This window comes from Lotus japonicus, chromosome 3, assembly GCF_012489685.1.
Source record: "Lotus japonicus ecotype B-129 chromosome 3, LjGifu_v1.2".
Taxonomy (NCBI): Eukaryota; Viridiplantae; Streptophyta; class Magnoliopsida; order Fabales; family Fabaceae; genus Lotus; species Lotus japonicus.
The window spans coordinates 73,946,795-73,968,713 of NC_080043.1; the positions used below are offsets into that span (position 1 = coordinate 73,946,795).

Sequence of the window (21,919 nt, forward strand, 5' to 3'; positions counted from 1 at the left end):
CTAGGATTGTTCACCCTGTATAAAAGCCATTACAAACATTTCAAAGGTAAATTTTTCAAACTTCGCGAATCTGATGCTTGCATAGACATATTCTACTTTGCCGATGGAAGCCCAAAATTTCCTTTCTATTAGACGAACCAATACGAGAGCGTCATCAAAATTCCCGACGATGCTCTTACCCCCGAGGAATTAGTAGATTGCAAATTTCTATCTGGCTTAGGCTTAAACCTTACAGACTTTATGACTGCTCTCTCTAAAAATGCAGTTGATAAATACGTTGGTAAGGCATTCTAACATGTTTCGCCCCTTTCTTAAATTGCATAAGAAAATTTTACCAAGTTCTAACTCTTGTTCACTCTTTTGCAGGATCAATGGCCCGCCTAAGTGAAGAAGACATCCTTCGATTTCGCCGCGAACAACAGGCTGCTCGAGAAAAAAGGAACCCCGCGAAGTCGGCGGACGAACATGCCACCAGCCACTCTGGTACTGAGTCAGGCCGCCCCACAAAAAAGAAAAAGAAGAATGAAGATCCTACCTCTGTCAAAAGCAAAGACTTGAACCAAACCTCACTGGAAAAGTTCATGAGCAAAGGCGAATCTGCTGTGGCGAACAAAGGTTGTTCGTCAAGCACCCCACCCGTTTGCTGGAAGAACTTGCTGAAAGAGTTTGAGGAATTATCCTCGGATGATGTAACTTCAATTTGGGACTCCAAGATTGATTTCAACTCCCTGGTGGAAACAAATCTGGTGTTCGAGGCGGACCGTGATAAGATTAGGAAGCTAGGTTTGAAGGAAGCTTGTCAGGCCATGATGACAAAAGGCTTGGAGATTGCTGCTATCTCCAAGATGATCGACCTTGAATCGGCCGGATTCGATGGTCTTGCTTCAGCCAAGCTTGTTGAAGAGAAGGAAAAAGAAATTGGAAAAATGAAGGCTACACTCAAGTTGCTGGACAAGTCGAACAAAGCAAATGAAAAGAAAGCCGCGGATTTGGCTTTAGAATTGGAAAAAATGAAGAAAATCTCTGACGAAAACAATGCTACCATCCAAGCCTTGAATGAGGAGAATGAAAAAATTAAGGCTGACTGCGCTCAATTGACTACTGTGCATAATCAAATGCTTGAAGAAAATTCCCAGATGAAAACCGAAATTACTGACTTGAAAATTTCTGTTCTGGATCAGTTTGAGGCTGGATTTTCAAAAGCAATTACTCAAGTCACTTTCCTTAATCCTGACCTGGCGATCAACTTGACGGGAACAGACCCTTACGCCCGCATTGTTGATGGCAAATTGATCAGCCCGGATAACGCGGATGAGGGAAAAGTTGATGAAGAAGAAAAAGAGGAAGAAGAAAACAAAGAAGATGAAGAAGGAAATGTCAACAACAAGGAAAGAGGTGGCGAAACTATCTGAATGATCTAGGCTCTGACTTTGTTAACCCCTTCTCTTTCAACCGACAATGTAAAAGGCTATAGGCCTCTTTTGCTTTAAATTACTCAACGTTCCTTGCCTTATGTAACAACTTTCTTTTATTATAATGAATTTTTCTTCAGTATGCACATGATTGCCTTTTATCTAATTCTTTCGCCCAAAATCTGAATTTGTCATAACTTCTACAATAACACTATCCCTTACTCACCCAAACAACTATCACAATAACTAATTCTATAACTAAGCATATCCCTACTTAGTCATCTGGATTATCATATAACTAGAAAATATAAGCATAACTTCACTTAGATATTCAAGTTATCACATAACTTAAACATATAACTTAACACAAATGACATTTACTAACCTTTCACCAAAATCAGTCCGCCCTCGTCATTTAGTTGAGTACGTTACCCTCTCATTTTACTGTACATAGTAAACTCTTGAGTGAATCTCTTTAAATGTTTTAGAGTTTAAACTTAATCAACTACTTTGGAATCATAAGGCCTTTGTGTACATAACTTAGTCAAATTTTTCATTTTTGACATAGTTACTCATGGAAATCAAAGTCAAAATATTTGATTTCGTTAGTATGCTCGCGTGGAGACTTGTGCTTAGTTTGGACAAGCTTAAATCCAATTTAAGACTGTGCTTATGAATTCGTGGTCGAATGCTCTTATTTTAAGAGACTTACTTTTTTCTCAATTGTCTGACATCGCCCAATTGATAGACCTTAGTTGATAAGTTTCCGCTATGGGTAAAAGAATTAAGCAAAATGATACGCCCTAGATCATTTTAAAAAGGTTATGCCTCGTTAAAAACTCTCCCGCCTGGGGTAGAGAAAAGAGTGCACACCTGTTATTCATTAATAATTGATGCCTCGTTAAAAACTCTCCCGCTTGGGGTAGAGAAAAGAGTGCATCAAATTTAGTCATACACGACAAACATAGTCTCAAACGGTACAACCAACAAACATAACTTCAACACACACAAACTAAAACAACGAAACATAGTCTTGGACAAACACACACTGAACCAAACTGTACAACACAAAACAAACTGAACGAACCACCCTGCACTTCAACTGTAATAGTAACGGAGATGCTGTGCGTTCCAAGCCCTTGGGACCCTTCGCCCCGATAACTCCTCCAAATGATACGCCCCTTGACCAAGCTCTCGCAGAATTCTGTAAGGTCCTTCCCAATTAGGTGATAACTTCGAATCATCAGGCCCCTTCGCCTTCCTCCGCAGAACCAAATCTCCAACTCTCATTTGCCTCGGAACCACTCTAGAGTTGTATCGCCTTTCCGACCTCTGTTTTACCATTGCCTGCCTCAAACGAACTTCTGCTTGCGTTTCCTCTGCTAAATTGAGATCAACCAATCTATTCATGTCGTTCTGCTCTTCATTATAAGTTGCCACCCTGAAAGTTACATCTTGCAACTCTGCTGGGATCATAGCGTCTACCCCGTAAGTCAACTTAAAAGGCGATTCACCAGTAGTTGATTGAGGAGTAGTATTGTACGCCCAAATGACCGTGATCAACTCTTCAGCCCATAATCCTTTAGCTTCGCCTAGGCGCTTTCTAATTCCATTGAGAATGACTTTATTCGCTGACTCTACTTGTCCATTTGTCTGAGGGTGCTCAACTGAGGCGAAACGCATCTCAATTCCCATTCCTGCACAAAAATCCTTCACACTTCTGCTAGTGAACTGTGTTCCATTGTCTGAGACGATAGTTGCTGGAACTCCAAATCTGCAAACCAATTTTCTCCAATAAAACTTTTTGACTTTTTCTGCTGTTATTTTCGCCATTGATTCAGCCTCAGTCCACTTAGTAAAATAGTCTACCGCAACCAAAATAAATCTGATCTGAGAACCTGCTGGAGTGAACGGTCCCAGAATATCTACTCCCCACATTGCAAATGGCCACGATGAACTCATTGAGCTAAGAGTCTCAGGCGGCGCCTTATGTAAATCTGCATAAATTTGACATTTACCACACTTCTTCACATATTCCATACAGTCCCCTCGTAAAGTTGGCCAATAGAACCCTGCTCTGAGCACTTTCGCCGCCAAAGATCTTCCCCCCACATGACTTGCACACACACCTTCGTGAACCTCAAACATGATTATTTCCGCCTCATCCTTGGAGACATATCTCAATAAAGGTACTCCAATCCCTCTTCTGTACAATTGATCGCCCAACAATGTGTAACGACTTGCTTCGCGAATTTGATCCTTAGAAAATGTTAATAAATCAGAACCTTCCGCCTCCAAACACTTTTTGATACGCCACATCCAATCTGAATCCGCCAAAGTTAACACCATCATTGTCTCATCTTCTTCGATACTCGGGCTGCATAAAACTTCCTGGATGACTGACTTATTGTTTCCCGGCTTCTTGGTGCTTGCTAACTTTGATAGAATATCCGCCCTTGTATTCTCCTCCCGCGGAACATAATTGACCTGCACTGTGCCTATCTGCTTTATCAATCCTTGAGCTTTCAATAAATACTTAGCCAGCTGTGCGTCCCTCGCCTGATATTCACCCTGAATCTGCCTGGAAACTATCTGAGAATCTGTTTTAATCATTATTCTCTTGACCCCCATCTCGATCGCCAACTTCAACCCTGCAATTATAGCTTCATACTCTGCCTGATTATTGCTTGCTTTAAAGTCAAACTTGAGTGACTGCTCAACTGTCACGCCACCTGGCCCTTCTAAGATTATCCCAGCTCCACTTCCCTTGACATTAGACGAACCATCTACAGACAAACTCCATTCGCCAACTTCCATAGTTTTCTCACTGGAAGACATTTCATTGACAAAATCAACTAATACCTGTGCTTTAACCAGACCTTTCTTGTCAAAAGTGATTTCAAATTCTGACAACTCGACAGCCCAGGAAACCATTCTTCCAGCCAGATCAGGCTTTTGCAAAACTTGGCGAAGTGGCAAATCAGTTTTTACCACAATTGGAAAGCCTTGAAAATAAGGTCTTAATTTCCTGGCGGATATGATTAAAGCTAACGCAGCCTTTTCAATTTTTTGATATCTAACTTCAGCTCCTTGAAGAGCATGACTCACAAAGTATATGATCCTCATATCATCTTTATTTTCTTGCAACAAAACTGAACTAACTGCATTATCAGAGATGGAAATAAACATTGATAATGAAATACCTGGAACTGGTTTGGCTAAAATTGGTGGCCTGGATAAATGATCCTTCAAACTTTGGAACGCCCTCTCACATTTTTCAGTCCACTGAAAAGTTTTGTTCTTCCTTAAGCATTGAAAAAATGGTGCTGATTTTTCCCCAGAACACGGAAGAAACCTGGACAAAGCTGTTATTCTTCCTGTTAATTTCTGCACATCTTTAACTGAGGCTGGACTCTGCATATCAAGTATCGCCTTGCACTTATCCGGGTTCGCCTCAATTCCTCTCCTTGTGATCATGAAACCCAAAAACTTTCCACTTTGAATTCCAAACGAACACTTTTCTGGATTAAGTCTCATGTTATGCTTTCTTAGTTCGCGAAAAGCTTCTTTGAGATCAGAACAATGTGCCATCATTTCTTCTGACTTGACCACCATGTCGTCTACATAAATTTCCATGTTCCGCCCCACCTGCTTGTCAAACACCTTATCCATCAACCTTTGGTATGTTGCTCCCGCATTCTTCAGCCCAAACGGCATAGTCTGATAACAATAGTTAGCCTGATTTGTCATAAAAGCTGTTTTCTCCTCGTCAGGCTGATACATTCTTATTTGATGATATCCTGAATATGCATCCATGAGGCTAAGCATTCCGAATCCAGATGCCCTATCAACAAGCTTATCAATATTCGGTAAAGGATAAGAATCCTTAGGACAATGCTTGTTCAAATCTGTGTAGTCTGTGCACATTCGCCACTTTCCATTAGCCTTCTTCACCATTACAACATTCGCCAACCAAGTTGGATACTTAACTTCTCTTATGAATCCAGCTTCCAGTAACTTATTTGTTTCCACCTTTACTGCCTCTGCCTTTTCTTCGCCCATCTTTCTCTTGAACTGAGCGATAGGTTTCGCCCCAGGATTTAAAGCCAATTTGTGACATATAAACTCCGGATCGATTCCTGGTAGATCCTTTGCACTCCATGCAAATAAATCCATATTCTCAGATAGCAACTTTATCAACCTGTTTTCCTGACTTGTAGTTAAATTAACACCAACTTTCAACTTTCGCTCACCAAACTGGATCGCCTTAGTTTCCTCTTCTGATGTCATCTTATGCTCAATGAATCCTTCTCGAGGATCCAGAATAATATCAGACTGTTCTATATCCACCTCATAGACTCGATGCCCCTCTTTCACTGCCTTCTTTCCCATGTGCCCATACTGCTTGAAGCTTTCTGAATAACACTTTCGAGCAACCATTTGATCAGCCTTTAAAACTCCAACTCCTCTTGTGCTCAATGGATACTTCGCTGTTAAATGTCTTGTAGAAATGATCGCTCCCAATCTGTTTAATGATGGCCTCCCAATGAGTACATTGTACGGCGAAATACACTTTACAACCAAAAACTTAATAGCAAATGTCTCCGCATTCTTCCCTTCCCCAAAGACAGTCTTCAATTCCACATATCCTCGAACAAATACTTTTTCTCCAGAAAAACCCACTAAAGAACCATCATAAGGCAACAAATCAGATTCATTTAGCCCCAACTTTTCAAAAGCGTCACCATAAATCAAATCCGCCGAGCTTCCTTGATCCAGAAGTACCCTCTCAATTTCATAATCAGCAATCCTCAGCATTACAACAATTGGATCGTCTTCGTGAGGTTGTACTCCCTCAAAATCTCGCATAGTAAAAGTTATATCGGGTTGATTGGTTGCCCAACTCCCCCAATCGTTAGAATAAACAGCATTAATAGAATGAACGTACCTCTTACGAGCTGAGTTAGTCATTCCCCCACCGCGAAATCCACCAAAAATAGAATGAATCCGCCCCTTCGCTTTCCCTTCGGATTGTCTGTTTTGCCCTTCATTTTCAATCTCTTTTCCATCTTCGGTTCGCCTCATTGAAGTTTCTGCCTCATCATGAACAAACATCTTTTCCATTTGCCCTTCAAGCTGTTTCATACACCCAGCCTTTATCAATTTATCGATCTCCTTTTTCAAAGTAAAACAATCATCAGTATTATGTCCCGATATCCTATGATATTCACACCATTTCTTTTTATCCACATAACCCGTTGACGGTTTGGGCTGCCGTGGAAAACGAATAACATTCGCCTCCAAACACGCGTGTAAAGCTTCGGTCAAATTAACCGCCAACGGCACTGGACGATCATTTTGATTACGGGTCCACGTCATTGAATGTCCTGGCCTGCGTATCTCATATGGCTGAACACGATTTTTGAAATTAGAACGGTTATCAAAACGACCATCATAACGGTTGCGATTGTTATACCCTGCGTTGCCACGTTCGGTCCATCCCTTCGAATATTGACCTGCAGCCGCTCCCCTCTTCATCTCAAACTGCTGCTTCTGCCCTGTAACCGCTGCATTCGGGCGGTTGTTCTTGATCTAATCGCTCTGCTCCTCCCTGATGTATCCTTGTACTCTTTCACGTAAATGCGCCATTGTTTCCACAGGTTTTCTACTTAAATTACTGTTCAAACCACCCGGCTTCAAACCCAATTCAAAAGCTGCAATACAAATTTCCGGCATTTTATCCTCCAAATGAACAGATAATTGATTGAAACGCCCCATGTAAGACTGCAAAGTCTCATTCGGCCCTTGACGAACATTGAATAATGTCGCCGGAGTTACTTTTTGTGCACGACTGGTAGAAAACTGAGACAAGAATTTTGTAGATAATTCCGTGAAATTGACAATTGACCTTGACGGCAGAGTCGTGAACCAGATCATCGCTGACTTCTTGAAAGTTGATGGTAACATTTTGCACTTTAATGCGTCTGATGCGCCTACAATGACCATTTTCGTGTTGAAATACACTAAATGGTCCTTTGCATCTGAATCACCATAGTAAGAATCAAGCTTTAACGTCTTCAAATTGTCTGGGACGGCGGTGTTCGCTATTTCTTCTGTGAAAGGTTGAAAGTCCACCACCGTCTCAGCCATTCTTCGATCGCCCTCTCGTAAACCCTGAGTCTGATTGAGATCAGTAAGTTGATTTTGTAACTGTTGATTATGTTGACGAAGTTCATTGAGATCGTCCATGATCCGCTGAAGAGCATCGGGAGGAACATCATTTTGTTGAACATGATTCCTCTCTCCATTCGCCCCGGATCGAGTCACCATCGCGGTGAAAATTGAAGCCTAGGAAAGTATCCTTCGGCCCCACGGTGGGCGCCAATGTTCCGGTATGGAACCACAGACTAAAGGCTAACCAGTTTAGAGAGAGCAAACGAAAGTAACAAAGTGAGTAAAAATGCGTGAAATGATAGGTCCTCGCCGCTTGGGCGGTCCTTCTTTATTTATAGTTGGGTTTTGATCCGGTTGGATCATGGGTTACCCGGCCCATTTAATACATGATTCGGTCAGCCTAAGTAATGTACATATTGATCAGCCCATACCAGACCACAGGCGACATGGATCCACGCGCTTTCCTTCTTAGTTAAGTCATTCACACCCATTATTAAATTTATGGAATGTTTAGAGATGGCAATTGATGTTGGATTTGTTAGGTACCAAAAAAAATACTCATAATTGATAGCTAGGATAAAAATTCGCTAGATGTGTATAAGGTTAGGCCGTGCATGAGTAAATGCCCACGGAAAATAGTGGGTGTAGATATGGATATGAGTACTATAGTACCTGTTCCGGGAATGGACATTCAAGAGAGGTATAGTACCCAGAGGTAGAGGGATTGTGCTAAGAGAGAATCAGAATGAGAGAGAGTGTGCTGAATTTCGAGTGTTATTTCATCCAATGAGCCAAAAGTCCCCTACACTTGATAACTACCTCCTATTTATAGAGCTTGGGTACTACCTATTGGGCCAATTGGGCCTCCGAGGTCAAGGCCCATCTGAAGGCCAGGGCCCCGCCTCAGGGCGGGATACATGCTGGGCGTTGCCCCTCTAGGGGCTCGCCCAGTCCACTAGTCCACAAGTCCACAAGACACCGAGCTCGAGGTACGAGAGCTAAGGGTGTCTTTTAAATGCTTTTACATATGTCTTACAGTACACCAGAATCTGCACTGCCAACATGGCTTGAGAAAAGAGAAGTAAACTATATCGCCAACATGGCGTGAGCAAAAGGAAACTTGCATTTTCAGTTACCCAGTCCACTGACTTGACGAGCAACTCGAGCTGGCAAGTCCACTAGTCCACAAGCGGCGAGAACGATTACTTCGTATTGGCGATAAGTTGGAGCAGGTGTATGATCGTTCGCCGGCGGAAAAGGTGGCAGGCATGGGTCATGTGCTGATCATTCAATCACCGACTGGCGGTAACCCCGGCGAGCGACTGAACTTTGTTGTTGGTGTCACCTGCCAGGCGATGGTGTTTGATCTTTATAATGGCGAGGCTTTTCGCGCTTTCCCACAAACAATAACAATTGGGTTTGACAGCCAAAAGATGAAGGGCGAGCGCCCTTGGTCCGCAAGTCCACAAGCTCGAAGCACGAGAGCGAAGTGTGTCTCCAAACTGTGACCGTCAATCTCTGTCCCCTTGTGATTCCCCTAGCAAGTCGCCCGTTGCCACTTTCCACTTGGTACGGCGTTCCTCGGCTGGCGGTTTCGACCAACGCGCAGGAACTATTCCCAAGTTTCTAGTTGCAATAGCTTCCCCGCCTAGAAGATCACCTAGCCACGCTACTTGGCGGGATCAACAAAGGATGTATAAAGCGTGTAGGTCGCCGACATGGCGCAAATGAAACGCAAACCGCCAATAGCGCAAGGAAATACGCAAATACATGAATCTCCGATTGACGCGGGACCTAGAAAGATGGTGTACAAACGCCTACAAGATTAAGGAGTCGTGGTGGCCCGCCTTATATGACGTATCTCGCTGAATAGAAGCTGGCTCGCCTGATGACATGGTCCCTTGGTCCGCAAGTCCACAAGCTCGAAGCAGGAGAGCGAAGTGTGTCTCCAAACTGTGACCGTCAATCTCTGTCCCCTTGTGATTCCCCTAGCAAGTCGCCCGTTGCCACTTTCCACTTGGTACGGCGTTCCTCGGCTGGCGGTTTCGACCAACGCGCAGGAACTATTCCCAAGTTTCTAGTTGCAATAGCTTCCCCGCCTAGAAGATCACCTAGCCACGCTACTTGGCGGGATCAACAAAGGATGTATAAAGCGTGTAGGTCGCCGACATGGCGCAAATGAAACGCAAACCGCCAATAGCGCAAGGAAATACGCAAATACATGAATCTCCGATTGACGCGGGACCTAGAAAGATGGTGTACAAACGCCTACAAGATTAAGGAGTCGTGGTGGCCCGCCTTATATGACGTATCTCGCTGAATAGAAGCTGGCTCGCCTGATGACATGGTCTCCCGCCAATCTCCCCCGCATCCGCCCTTCGTAGCATCTTCATGGATCAAGTTGCTTCCTGGGCGAGCCCCCTAATATGGCGAAGGGACTCAACCAGTCCACAAGACACCGAGCTCGAAGCATGAGAGCACAATGTGTCTTCAAGCTGAAGTCGCCGCCGCATCGTCCCTAGGAGAAGATCCGCCCAGCACGCATGCTCCTTCACTCGCCATAGTCTACAAGTCCACCAGACTCTGTGTCCAAGTCATGAGGAGTAGGAGTGTCCTCACTTGCCGCATCGCCATCACCATCTTGCTTTAGCCTTATAAGAAATTAGTTTGACTTGCTCGCCACTCTCAGCGTAAGGCCGCCACCATTTTGCGGTAGGTCGCTACCCTCATTTTTGGCGGTAGGTCGCAACCCTCTTGCGGTAGGTCGCGACCCTCTTGCGGTAGGTCGCCACCATTTTGCGGTAGGTCGCTACCCTCATTTTTGACGGTAGGTCGCGACCCTTTAGCGGTAGGTCGCCATCCTCTTGCGGTAGGTCGCGACCCTTAGCGTGAGGTCGCCACCCTTTTGTCGACTTTTGTGTGTCTAAAAACTGAGTCTTACAGGTCGCCACCCATAGCGTTTGGTCGCCACCCTTTGGCATGAGGTCACCACCCTAGCGGTAGGTCGCCACCCTTGGTGTGATCGTCCCATTTCGGGACTCAAAGTGCTTTGGGTTCCAATGGCCAGTTGGATTACCAAAGCGGTGCTCAGTAAAATGGGCAATTTGTACCCCACACATCGCCAATGAATCCGGTGGTTACGTGGGCTTTTCCGGGGCTAATTTAGTTCATCGTGAAACTTGTTTCACTTTGTAACTAAATCGCGCCATCAGGAGCTTGTCCCACCCAATAACAAACCGCTTATGGAAGAGTCTTCCAAGTTTCATAAAACTTTAATGGTGTGCCTCAATTCACCCACTCCTTCTCTTTGATCCGATTTGCTCCTCTCTGTCTGAATCAAAACCAGTGAAGACAATATAACTTCTAATATCAACTTCAAAATAAGAAAATTAGGAAATACAACAACTGAGAAGGGAATCAAATGAAAGATGGAGGAAAAGTTTGAAGGAATTGGAAAATTTGTTGCCAGCGATCTTAACCATAGCAACGCTTTACTCGCCAAACTTCCACGGCCAAAACAAAACGTGCCCGCCAGAATTGCACTAGAAACTTGGATGAGAAGTCTCTGAAATTTGAAATCGATCCGCGCGGCAAAGTTGTGAACCACGCCATCGCCGTCGATTTGAACGTCGATGGAAACATCCTGCACTTCACCGCATCTGAAACTCCTCCTTTTATCGCTGCTTGGGCGACGTGTCGCCCTTTCCAACTTCGCGCGCTTTCTTTTGAAAGCGTCGTCCTCCTCATCAAGAATATAAGTGCTGGCGCGAGCACGCATCTCCTCCATCGAACGCGCCGGCTTACGTGTCAATTTGCTGTTCAACCCTCCCGGTAGCAAACCGTTTTTAAATGCTAAAGCACAAGCTCGAGGCTCCTCGTCCTCAACCTTGACCGTCGCTGCGCTGTACCTTGCCATGTACCCTTTCAGTGATTCTCCTTCTTGCTGGCGAATATTATATAGGTCGTTGATCGTCACCGGCTGATTCTTATTCGCCGAGAATTGCACTAGAAACTTGGATGAGAAGTCTCTGAAATTTGAAATCGATCCGCGCGGCAAAGTTGTGAACCACGCCATCGCCGTCGATTTGAACGTCGATGGAAACATCCTGCACTTCACCGCATCTGACGCCGCAATTATCACCATCTTCGTATTAAAATACAGAAGATGATCCTTCGGATCGGAATCTCCGCTGTAAGAATCCAGAACTAACGTTTTCATGTTATCCAGAATCGCCACACTCTCGACATCTTCCGAGAACGGACGGAACTCAGCCACGGAATCTGCTTCTCTGCTTCCATCACCTCGCTGCTCGCGGCGGTAGAAATCTAACTGAGCCTGTAGATGCTCATTCCGCTGCTGGATGTTGCCAATGCTGCGCACCAAATGGCGCCATTGCTCCTGCGTCACCGCCGGTTGTTGTTCCGGAGCAGGTGAATTCTCTGGTGAGCGCTCCAGAGATCCCACCTGTGAAGGCGATGGAGGAGGTGGTGGTACAGGAGGTGATGGAGGAGGAGAAGGCGATTGTACTCCTGTCGTTCGTACCGGAGAATCCAGGACCACACGATGAGGCCGCCGAGGCGGCGAAATCCGCTGTCGCATTGGTGAATGATGTTGCCTCCTGCGTCGAGTCTCCATCCAAACCAGAAACGATGCAAACTCGATCGGAAAACCAATCACTAATCACAGAATCAAAATCAGAAAACCAGAGAATTGCCTAATCACAATCAGAGGTAACTTCATGCACAATCAATCCACGTGAATGGGAGTAGAGAGTTTACAGTCCCCACAGACGGCGCCAAATGTTCCGGGAATGGACATTCAAGAGAGGTATAGTACCCAGAGGTAGAGGGATTGTGCTAAGAGAGAATCAGAATGAGAGAGAGTGTGCTGAATTTCGAGTGTTATTTCATCCAATGAGCCAAAAGTCCCCTACACTTGATAACTACCTCCTATTTATAGAGCTTGGGTACTACCTATTGGGCCAATTGGGCCTCCGAGGTCAAGGCCCATCTGAAGGCCAGGGCCCCGCCTCAGGGCGGGATACATGCTGGGCGTTGCCCCTCTAGGGGCTCGCCCAGTCCAGTACCCAACCCGCCTCATACATGGACACCCATATCTCACACATAGTTGGTGTTATAGTAAGAATCTTAATATAAAAATGAGTGAGGGAGGGAGGAGGGAAAGAGAAAAGGAAAGAAAACACGGAAATAGAACAAATTCATTCCTCTATTTTCGTGATTTTTTTTCTTTTTCCCTTTTCCTCCCTCCAACCAAACATAGTGAAAATATAACTTTCGAATTACTTCTTATAAAAAATAAGTGAAGTCTTGATATCAAATATATGATTCTGAATTTTTTCTCACTCCTTTTTGAAACAAGTTAGTAACCTATAATGGTAGTTTATTAACAAATCTAAAATTATAAATTTATAGTTTAACTTTATTTTTTTTAAGATTATACTTATTCGAATGATTTTATTAGTTAAATATTTGGATAATATTTTTTATTTTAAATTAATGCTTTTTATTTTATAAATAGCGGTTATATTTTGGTTTTCTATTGAAAAAATCATGAAAGTTTAATTTTGCTCAACTAAATTGCGGGTAATAGACACAAGTACAAGCATATAAGTACCCAGATGGTACGGTGACGGGTATCTAGGTTGATACCCACGTAGATATGGGAACATACTTTTTAAAAACACGAGTATGAAAATACGTACCAATATACTATGCCCAGACCCTGCTAGGGGTGGAAATATGCCAAGCCAAGCCAGGCTTTGTGTGGCTCAAGCCTGGCTTGCATTCTGTTTTCGTGGCCCAAATCTGGCTTGTGGCCTGTCACAAGTCGAACTTTAAGGTCTAACCTGACCTTTTATAAGGTCTAGTTTGGCCTACCAGTATACTTAAAAGCCTTTTTAATGGACAATTCCATTTAATGAAGTTCAATAGGCCGGCGGGCTAATAAAGCTTTTTATATATCATTGCATTTCCTTTTCAAATAAAAAAAACATGAGTAAGTTTGAAACGTTCCTAATCTAGGTTAGGGACTTAGGGTTTTCATGTTTTATACAAAGGTAAATAAACATCAGTTAAAAAAATAAAAATAGCATTTTATTACATTGTATTTATTTAAAATATTAATAAATATAATAGATAAATAAACCGGCCTATCAAGCCAAATATGCTTTTATGATAGTTTTGGCCTGACTTTTTTAGTTAATTAAGTCTTTTAAAACGCCTAAGTCCAGTCTTTTTAATAAACGAACCAAACCAGACCAAACCTCTGACAAGTCAAGCCACGAGCCTTTGTTGGGTCGTCTACCTACGCATGGTCATCCTTAGAATGACATCATGAACTTGAAGGTTTTTTTCTTTTGATTTGAAACTAGGCTGAAGCTTAATAAAGGGAAATGGAAAAAAGCAATTATTTTGTATTCTATAAAGGGTGAGATATTGAAGCATGAAACATCCCATCCTTGAATTGAAGTTAATGAGTTTTGGAGTAACTAACTCCATGTGGTAGAGACTCATCATAGGTTCTTTAGGTTTCGGCCCTTGTGTTATTAAATTGCCTTCAAGTGACTGTCGACATGATGCAACTTCTAATATGTTTGTCTTATTAGTATGTGTGAGCTGTTCTCCATATGATAGTGTCGAAGAGATAGTTAGTCGCAATTTATTTGAGCTTATAGGAAGGTAAAAGTAAGTACACAAGTGATCAAATGAAGCTACGTGGACGTACTGGCGGTGTTAAATGATGTGTCTCTTTTATACCTTAGAATTGCTTCCATATAGCTTAACCTTTCTACTAGCCTTGCACTTATTGCTAGGAGAGTTAAACTAACTGCATTCAAGTTATTTATGGTGGATCTTATCCTTTCTCATAAAAAAATGTGAATGCTTATAAAAAAAATGTGAATGTCATTCAATAATTCTGTTGTTGACACAAAAGATCCATTAATGTCGAGGGATCAACATCATTACATCACTACTAAAAAATGTACTTTCTCTCTTTCAATATAAATGTCCACTTAGAGAAAATGCACACATATTAAAAAATACAATTAATTTTGTTAACATTTTAAAACATATCATTTGTTTCTCTATTTTACCCTTTCCAATGTATTTTATCTCTCTGTTAACCCAATTTTATCAAAGGTAGATTTATCGACATCAACCTTATCAAAAGGATAGTTTCTCGACAATCGTCGAAATCTGGTTAAAAGTCTACAGAAAAACCATGCAAAATGCTAAGTTAAAATGGCAAACCGATAGCCGTGTATTTCGACCAGATCAGTGCATGAAGCAGTTACAAAGTAGTGGGCAGTTACCAACACGTGCTTTTGTCCGCAATACAAGGAGCGGTTAAGAAAAGGAGTGCCTTTGCCCACGATGTCAGGTCCCACACGTTGTAAAAAAGCGGTTATAGAACGTGTGCAAGAGGCTTCTAGAACAAGCAATAGGTGTGGCGCCAAACATTCAAAATCCACTAACCCACTCGTCAGAGGAAAAAACTGCCAAGGACGTGTGCAGCAATGGAGTGCTATAAATAGGAGAAGATTAGTCAGAAAAAGGGTTCTCAACTCAACTCCAAAAAACTCACTAAAAAGCTCACATGTCCGCATCAAAGAGACTTCAAGAGCCTAACGTGATCATGAAGGAGTATGTTGCAGAACCAACCATTTACAATTCCTGCATTTAATGCTTTCAAACTTGTTGTTTTGTTCATTTGAATTCCTGTCGATTTTCTTCATTTGATATAATTTTCAGTTTTCGACTTTCTTTGTGTACTTTGCCCCTTTGTTTAATGAAATTCAGTTTTCAGTACTCCTGAATACTTGTTTTAAGTTACAAACTCAACCTTTGACACTTGTTTGTCGAAAATAACGTTCCACACACATCACTTTGGCAAGACGTTTTCCGAAAAGAACTCCCTAATCTTAAATTTTTTCCAGTTGAATTTGGAGAATGTTTGTTTCCCAAATATCAGTGTAAACACTCTCCTCATTTATTCTTCTCATAAGAGCATTATATGTAAAAACATTAATTAATGCTTCATTGAAATTCTAAGTGGAAGGTAGACAGTTATTGTGAAACAAACTTTTTCTCTCTAAGTGAACAGTTATTATGAGAGGAGTAAAAATTTGTGTTTAGCAACGGAAGAAAATCGGTTGTTGATAGAGACAGATTCATTATATTGCAAAGAAAATGACGCTTTAAAATTTTGGGACGGGATCAGTGAAGGGAATACTTCCTCGCTAGATCTTCTCTTTTAGATTTTTGGCTAAAAAGTATTTTTGGCCCCTGATGTTTCAAGTTTGTGCAAATTCTACCCCTACTATATTTTTGTCGACGTTTCTACCCCTCATGTTTTTAAACAGTGCACCATCTACCCCTCCGTTAGTAAGGATTTCTCAGGAGAGGTTCCTGAGTGGATTGGAGAGATGAAGAGGAGCATATGAAGTTGATGATGATCAAGGAAATGATATATATTAAATTTGCTTGATGTATATATCAATTATGTATGTAATTGAACTGGTTAAATGCATGTTTTGCTACTTATAGGTCTTGAGTTTGAATCTTCCATGCCGCCTTTTTTCAATTTCACTTGTCATTTCCACGTGGCAGGTCAAAAAAATATGAAAAAAAAAACCAAATAAGCTTATTCCGTTAGTTTTTTATCGTCTGACTGACGGAGGGGTAAACGGTGCACTGTTTGAAAACATGAGGGGTAGAAACATCGACAAAAATAGAGTAGGGGCAGAATTTGCACAAACTTGAAACATCAGGTGCCAAAAGTGCTTTTTAGCCTAGATTTTTCGCCGCCAATTTGCTAAACTGGGAAAGGATTTAGCGAGGGATTAATTCCATTGCAAATCCTTTTGTAATTTTAATACATAAACCTATTTAATCTAAATATGTTTCTGGTCTTAAAAGTTAGACACTAGAATCTATATAGTCCCTAAGAAAGGAAAACTTATTTTTCTGTCCTTGACAGATTTTATTTGATGTAAAAAATCCCTATAATGTCATAATGCTTATTTAGCATTTTTATTTATTAATAACAAATCCACGTAGGTTGTCATGTGGAATTTTCATATACATATTTTGGTTCCTAAATTTTTTTAAATCAAATTTAATCATTTTCATATACATATTTTGGTTCCTAAATTTTTTTAAATCAAATTTAATCATTTTCATTTCTTCTTAATTTTAAGAGGATAATTGCAGTTTTGGAGAGAGAGAGCAGTGAGAAGAAGGGGATAATGAGCATAGGTTTTGTTGTCTTTTTTACTCGGTTTTGATCCATGACTAGTTAGCAAAAGACCTTAATCATGGTTGAAGTGTGGTTTTTTCTTTTTAAAATTAAGTGTGGTTAACAAGTGGAGTGAAATGCATATTTTAGCTAAGAACAAAGTTGAGTGTTTCAGTGACAAACCTAGAGGGGTAAGTGCATTTTACACAATTTTAGAAGTAGAAAGTAGAAAAATTTAATCAAAGTAAGCATAATTACATGGACTAAAATCACACATTTATAAAAATAATTGATAAACCATGCAATTAAGCCAATTATAAATTATACTAATAACTTAACAAAAAATAGCTTAAATAAGTTTTTTCCCTGCAAAATACATAATTTTTGTTTTTCGTCTCTAGAAAATCTTTTTGTGTTTAACATTCTTAAAAAAATTATATGTTTTGTTTTTAGTTCTTACGGTCACATTTTCCATCCAAATTTAACGTAACTACATGTGATATGAGTTAAATAGTTATTATGTTAAATTATTATCGTGTTTATTCATTTATATTATTGCATTAATTGTGTTTAGTCTGTTCAATTTGGATGAAAAATATGAAGAAAATGACTAAAAACAAAACATATAATTTTGGGACGATGTTAAACAAGACAAATATTTTCTAGAGACAAAAAACAGAAATGATGTATTTTGCAAGAATCAAAACTCATTTAAGCAAAAAAAAAAAGTTAAATAATTTAATTAAATAATTGGGATAGGTTCAAGATCTTGAACAAGAGGGAAAGGCAGAGGGAATCAGAAGTGTAGAGAGCAGAAGATGATTCTTGCAGTGCTGTTTGCCAACGCTGAAGGCAACATCCTCATCGAACGGTGCGTTCAGATCTCTCTCTTCTTCCCATTTTCACTTCTCAGTTTTGTTGGGTGCTTTTTATTTCCCATTCGCTTGAAACAGCTCAATTTTCTGATGGTACGATCTCAAAATTTGATTTTGCGGATCGATTCGTGTTATTTTCTATTGAATCGAAAATGGGTCTGTCTTAGAATTTGTTAGGATGTAGTAGCAGCCATTGTTGTTGTCATATGAAACAATTTGAAGGGTTTGCATTTTTCTTACAGTACTATGATTAAGAATTAATCTAATTTTGAACTGTTTCTGAGGTATTAGTAATGCTTTGTACATGTTTGAAGAACCTCTTTGATTGGGTATTATTAGGACATCAATTTGAAAATTATAATCACTTTGTTGATGCTGTTGTGCTGGTAAACATAATGCCTTACATGATTGCAGTTTTCATGGAGTTCCTGCCGAGGAACGCCTACATTGGCGTTCGTTCTTGGTTAAACTTGGAGCTGATAATCTTAAAGGTGTCAAAAATGAAGAGCTCCTAGTTGCTTGCCACAAGTCAGTATACTCTTATCTTATGCTATTTATCGCATCTCATGCCTTGAAATGTTATGTATCTATGGAAAATGGATGCCTATGTGAATAGAATAGCCATAGTTAAGGGCATTGAGGTATAGTTTCTGAAAACGCCTCGGAGGATTGAATTTGAACATTGGTTCCTACTAGTAATGTTGCAGATAAGCTACATGGACTGTTGAACATGAACTCTTTTATTTGAAACTGAGAACTTATGGACTGCGGTTAGTTCTCCAGTAGCATTGTTTAGTGAAAGAAAGATTAACAAGCTGAATAACATTAGTTACTAGAATAGACCTATTATTTGGCAGAACAACGTTTTCAGATGGTGTAGTTGGTACTGTGGGAATATTGGACATGAAATTTCACAGGAAGCTAAATGTATAAACACTCACATGCAAACTTGGTCCATGATGTTTTGCAGGTTTGCATAACTAGAATCATTATTCACCATAATCAGAAGTCTGACTAGAAACAAGTTCCTCTAAAATTTTATCTAGAAACAAGTTCCTCTAAGTTTTATCTTTTGTTTCATTATCAACTATTGTTCATTCATATTCCCTGTTCTAGTTTTTTTTTTTGCCTCATCCTTATATGATGTTGTAATATTTGACTTATACGTTTTCTTTGTCTCAGGTCAGTTTATATCGTATACACAGTGCTTGGGGACGTCAGCATCTATGTTGTGGGCAAGGATGAGTATGACGAACTTGCCTGTATGTATTTGTGGAATTGATATTTTATTTTTGCTGATAATTAAATTAATGTATAGAAATGAGTCATCTCAGCTTGACATGGATATGCCTAACTAATTACACTAGTTACTGGGCTTGTTTATTTGGGTTGCTAACTTGCTACTTATAAGCGGGATAAACAGTTACATGTGGGCATAAAAATAAAAGATCATTTCTGAAGAAGGAGATTTGAAAAGTGAAAAGTGAAAAGTCAGATGATCATGGGAGTTAAGAGGAAAAGTAGTAGAACTAATGGTGGAGTAAAATAAGGGTTGTGGAAAGACAGAATTGAATGTAATTATTGAAAAACTGAATTTCATTTTACACGTATTCTTGTACATAACCATGTGATCTTTGTTAGTTTGGCTAACAAACAATATGAAATCAGAATTTGTTGGATAAAAAGTAAAGACAGGAAACTTTCCTATTTATGTAATAGTAGAGATATTAGCTATTGCACAGGATTGTAACAAACATTTCAACAATGTTATAGTTTGAGAAACTAGCAGTCATGTTTTTGTCTTGCTTACCTTGGAAAAAAGTAGAAATATTAAAAGAAATAAAGGTTATTTTAGTGACATGTGATGGTATCAGCCTTTTAACACTGCTTTATTTCACCAAGAGCTGGAGAATGCATGTTTGCAATAGCGTTGTGTGCTTTACCATTTAAATTTCTACTGCTATTTACTGATGTTATGTTTTTCTCTAGTGTCAGAAGTGATCTTTGTGATAACCTCAGCTGTGAAGGATATATGTGGGAAGCCCCCAACTGAGCGCGTTTTCCTCGACAAGTATGGAAGAATTTGCTTGTGTTTGGATGAAATTGTATGGAAGGTAAGTAGGCATGCAGAACGATTTCAATTATACCAAATAATGAAAGCTATTTTTAATTTTTCCTTTCACTTTACTCAATCTGCTCCCCCTGAAACTCATCAATCAATGACTTTCATGTGATAATACCCATAGACATTGCCCTTTTATTTACATAGTTATAAATACTATGATTGATGTCATCTATTTTGTATTGTTTTTTGTTACAGTTCTGATTTTTAGACACGCCCTATAAACACTTCATTTTACTCTCTATCTCTTTGTTCCTATCACATCACATCATATATCACATTTGTCACTTATCTCTCATGTCTTCCTTTCTCTTTCATTTTAATTTGGGCGTAAGGGGAGTCTACACAACATTTTCCTCTCTTTATGGGTGTGATGTGTACCCTTAATGTTGGGGGAATACAATCCACCTGCATGTCCTTATTAGGATGCCTTTTTTCTAATAATGCTCCACGCATCTTCTTAAAATTTAAGGATCAAGGAAAAACTTTACATCAATTGAATCCTTCCTTTAACCTATTTACTACATTCGTCGCTTAACCAAACTTATCCAACTACCCTGTGACGGGCGAATTTCTTCTTGATGCTTTTCTTGACATTTTTCCTGTGCATGTTTTGTAGGGATATTTGGAAAATACAGAAAATGATAGAATCAAAAGACTGCTAAGGTTAAAGCCTCCAACAGAGTTTTGAATGAGAAGTCCTTAGCCAGTCATAGTTCAATGACACTACTCTGGATCATAAATGGCATTTGCCGTTTTGCTCTGGATATCTGGTCCTAGCTTTGCACTGTGACTTTCATTCAGGTGGTTTCCCTTTCTATATAGGGAAGGATTATGTTGGGCTAATACTTGTATTCAAATCTTCTCAATTTTCAACACTTGTATTTTATAGCATTTCAAAAGGATGTCCCTGATGCTGCCTAATGTACAATGTGCTTTAAATTTCTTTTTAGTTCCTTTTATCACATGTATACTGTTTGTTATGGCAATCATGTTTCTACTTGTTCTATGGAGCGAGAGATTTTCACGCTTGGATAGAAAAATGTTTCCTTCAAATGGTAGAGCAACCCTCTCCTCAAAACTAGCTTTCGAAGTAGAGTTAAACCTAACCAAATTCTAAGAAAAATGGTGTCGTGGAGGGAGGCTGCAAAAAAGTAGATTGAGATTGGGGCTTTTGAATACCGCAATAGTGATGGAGGAGGATCATTGGTTTGGGATTGAGGCTTTTGAAAATAGCAACATTGATGAAGGAAGTGGTGGGTTTCTAATTTAATTTATATAGAGATAACTAAAAATAAGCTCATGTAAATTGTTACTTGCAATAGCAAGTAAAGCCATGGTTTATAGGTGAATTAGTTTTTAACATAGTCCACCGTAAAATCATCCATAGATAAATTATAAGCCATGCAAAATTTGGGCCATGCGACGAAATTTGTAAACTACCATCATTTACTAATTACTACACAACATGATCAAGGTTCAAGCTGTGGCTAACTTGATGGAGTGATGAAATCTAAATACAATATAAAAGAGAACCTAGAAGAAGGAAAGTATTGACACTTGGCAAGCACTAGGATAGGTTTCAAGCATTTTTCCAAGAATAAATTAATTCAAAAAGAAATTAGTATTACTACTTTAGGAAACTTGGGAATGACTCAATTGCTATTTGATGTATTATTCAAGGGTAAGCATGTAATAAGCCATGTAAATTATTTTATTTTTTGAAATATTTTTAACCTAATATTTGACTAACATTCATTATTCACTCACATTAATTATCCACTACCTATTTCTAAGCCAATCACTATTTAACAACTTAAACCATTTAAAAAATATGTTCACAATATTTAATGTCACCACTAACCTAGCCAATCATATATTACTCACCATTTTTAATCTATAATATATCTATCCTTAATTATTAATTCAAATTTAAATCCCACCACCTATCACTAAACTAATCACGTTTTAGCATCTAAAAAAATTTAAAAGATCTGATTCACCATTAATCTCTCATTTATCTCCCACTCCTTGAAATAATGTGCTTCTTTTGAATATTTCGTAAACACCACCTTTC

The 21,919-nt window shown here is 39.9% G+C and overlaps 1 protein-coding gene across 1 annotated transcript; it reads left to right on the top strand.

Annotated features, from left to right (window-relative positions):
• Positions 1-17,557: 17,557 nt before the first annotated feature.
• On the top strand, positions 17,558-20,825 carry LOC130745815 (uncharacterized). Its single transcript, XM_057598201.1, has 5 exons — positions 17,558-17,716; positions 18,135-18,248; positions 18,903-18,982; positions 19,710-19,834; positions 20,462-20,825. The coding sequence occupies exons 1-5, from the start codon at positions 17,664-17,666 to the stop codon at positions 20,531-20,533; spliced, it is 444 nt and encodes a 147-aa protein (XP_057454184.1). The 5' UTR covers positions 17,558-17,663; the 3' UTR covers positions 20,534-20,825.
• Positions 20,826-21,919: the final 1,094 nt, after the last annotated feature.

Coding starts and splice junctions, on each gene's coding strand:
- LOC130745815 (XM_057598201.1), top strand. CDS start 17,664: ATGATTCTTGCAGTGCTGTTTGCCAACGCTGAAGGCAACATCCTCATC. Junction 17,717..18,134: donor GGCAACATCCTCATCGAACG/GTGCGTTCAGAT, acceptor ACATGATTGCAG/TTTTCATGGAGTTCCTGCCG. Junction 19,835..20,461: donor TGGATGAAATTGTATGGAAG/GTAAGTAGGCAT, acceptor CATGTTTTGTAG/GGATATTTGGAAAATACAGA.